This window comes from Vicia villosa, linkage group LG7, assembly GCF_029867415.1.
Source record: "Vicia villosa cultivar HV-30 ecotype Madison, WI linkage group LG7, Vvil1.0, whole genome shotgun sequence".
Lineage (NCBI taxonomy): Eukaryota > Viridiplantae > Streptophyta > Magnoliopsida > Fabales > Fabaceae > Vicia > Vicia villosa.
The window spans coordinates 88,015,931-88,018,547 of record NC_081186.1 but is presented as its reverse complement, the minus strand read 5'-3'; the positions used below and the strand labels follow the sequence as shown (position 1 = coordinate 88,018,547).

The window sequence follows — 2,617 nt, the reverse complement described above, 5'->3', positions numbered from 1 at the left end:
TGTGAAAAACAATGTCAAGAACAAAGTATAATGGGAAATTAGGGAAGACAACAAGAACAACAAGGATTGGTTATAACTGTTATTCTTTTACTTTCTCTTCAAACACGATTACAAGAATAACAAATAACCCTCTCACCCTAAATTAGGATTTGCAGTATGCAATAATGAGAGACTAGTATGCTATTTATAATAAAACCTAACATACTAAACTAATAGGTTTTTTCACAAATACCCATTACAAGACAACTTAGGGTACAAGCTAACTTAAACAATTGGACATAACAAACATGCCCAATTCGAAATACTAACAACCCTAACATTTCGACACCCACATACTAGAACACACTTAGACTATAGTATGTAGGTCTTCGACACAATCTTTGTCGAACCAGAAGCTACCCTTTGACACACTAGAGTTCGAACCCATTCTCACAATATGCTTAATTCCAAAGGTGTCTATGCTTAACTCCAAAATAACTTCAAATTTCATAGCCATGTTTATTTCAATAATTTAAGAAATTAAAGACACCAAACCCAAAAGAAAAAAGACAAGTGTAAAACCTAACTCTGTTTCTTGTAGTTGCTTCTCATTCTTTCAATTGTTTTTTTCGCAATAGTGTGTGGACACAACTGTTTTTTTCGTAATAGTGTGTGTGTCCACACCATAATTATGTGGTTGGGACAAATTTTGGCCTTTTATGGATTTGGCAGTAGTAATAGTCATAAGATCTTCATAGTATCTTATAAAAACAACCTAAGAGTTTGAATTTATTTTATCTTTTTGATTAATTTATTTATCCAAACTTGTCTGAATTCCATAGATGAAACTCATTTCCTACAAACTAATGACTATATTATACAGAAAACAAAATGTCCTTTGATTTTCACCCTACCAACATCTTCAACAAAACAATGATTGATGTAACATCATATTATATTCTGCTTACATTTCAACCATACAATTTCACTTGCTCTGTTTCACTGAAGAAGACCAAAAGTCCCACCATTGGTAATCACAACTTGATTGGCCTAATAGATCATCTGTTTTAAAACCACTCCAATTTTCCGGTGAAGTTAATGATCCATCACCATACTCAGCAAAACTCATAAGTCCATGTTCATCTTCAAGGCCAAAGTATTCAACTTTTATGCTTGTGTCATCATCTGATACAACATCAAGAACATGTTCTGATCTTTCCATTGAAGTGGTTGGTTTCACCTCGGCCTCACATTTGATTGCTCCTCCATTTTCTGATTCACTTTCCATGTTGTTTACTTCTTTAACTTGTGATGAACTATGACTTTGCTCTATTGGCTTCTGTATTAGATCATTCAGCTTCTGCAATTGTTCAACATAGAAATTAGCCATATAACCCTATGATGAAAGTTATAATAAAATGTATTATTATTATTATTATTATTATTATTATTAACTTAACCCATACTAATGACTATTATAAAACCTTTACCACTAATCTGATACATATTAAATTAGTGATACGTATGAGTTACCACTGATCTGGTACGTATCAAGATTTATGGTAAGGGCCTTATTATTAATATGTACACTAATCACTTCTATCCAGATTTTTATTATATTCTGACTTTATTTTATCACGCGTGCCAAAGGAACTAGAGTTTTCAAAACTCAACTTACTTGAATTTTTTATAACAGATAAATTATGCAAAGATAAAATAAAAAATAAGTCCTTTCAACAGCCACTGTATATTAGTTTATCATTAAAATAAAAAGAATATTTTAGATAGCAAAGGCATCCACATCCAAATTCAGTCGAAAACATGACCATGAAATGTCATAACAGTTAATGCAAGTCATCACAATCATACTATATGACATGTATATTCATCATAACATGTTAACATCACTACGACCAAATCATTAACAGATCCACAAAAACAAACACTTGAATTCATTCATATTGATCAACAATCAACCCATCTGCCAACCATAACTTGCGGTCCATAAATTAAACTTATCTGAAATATCAAACAGGTCTACTGTAACACCCCGATATCCGCTGCACGCATCAACCATGTCGGCCAACCGAGCATGTTACCCGGCTTAATCAATAATCCCCCTAGGTCCGCTTATCGGCTGCCCAGGAAATATTGTTTTTGCCTCCCGCAGGAATCGAACCATGTACCTAGGGGTTAAGTACATATTCATAGCAATTCCTGCTACCAATTGACCATATGGTCAAGTGGTAGCAGGAATTGCTATGAATATGTACTTAACCCCTAGGTACATGGTTCGATTCCTGCGGGAGGCAAAAACAATATTTCCTGGGCAGCCGATAAGCGGACCTAGGGGGGATTATTGATTAAGCCGGTAACATGCTCGGTTGGCCGACACGGTTGATGCGTGCAGCGGATATCGGGGTGTTACATCTACACCTCTTGTGATAATCTTTGACCGAAACAGAAAAAAAGATCCCTCTTCGACTGTTTTGAATACATAGCTAAAACCCTTATCTCCATTCATTAACATAATATCAGAAGAAGCATGTGGGTTATTCAAATCATATTCCATCATCAAAAAAATAGTTTAAAATCACTAGCACCAGGGCTTATATTATGAACCTCAAATACTGTAAAC

The 2,617-nt window shown here is 34.3% G+C and overlaps 1 protein-coding gene across 1 annotated transcript; it reads right to left on the bottom strand.

The window, feature by feature from the left end:
* Positions 1–964: 964 nt before the first annotated feature.
* LOC131619609 (homeobox-leucine zipper protein ATHB-12-like) lies at positions 965–1,369 on the bottom strand. The gene has a single exon (XM_058890688.1). It carries the CDS (start codon positions 1,367–1,369, stop codon positions 965–967), a length of 405 nt encoding a protein of 134 aa, XP_058746671.1.
* Between the last annotated feature and the right edge of the window lie 1,248 nt (positions 1,370–2,617).

What these genes read in the sequence shown, in the direction of transcription:
- LOC131619609 (XM_058890688.1), bottom strand. Translation starts at nt 1,369, where the DNA reads ATGGCTAATTTCTATGTTGAACAATTGCAGAAGCTGAATGATCTAATA.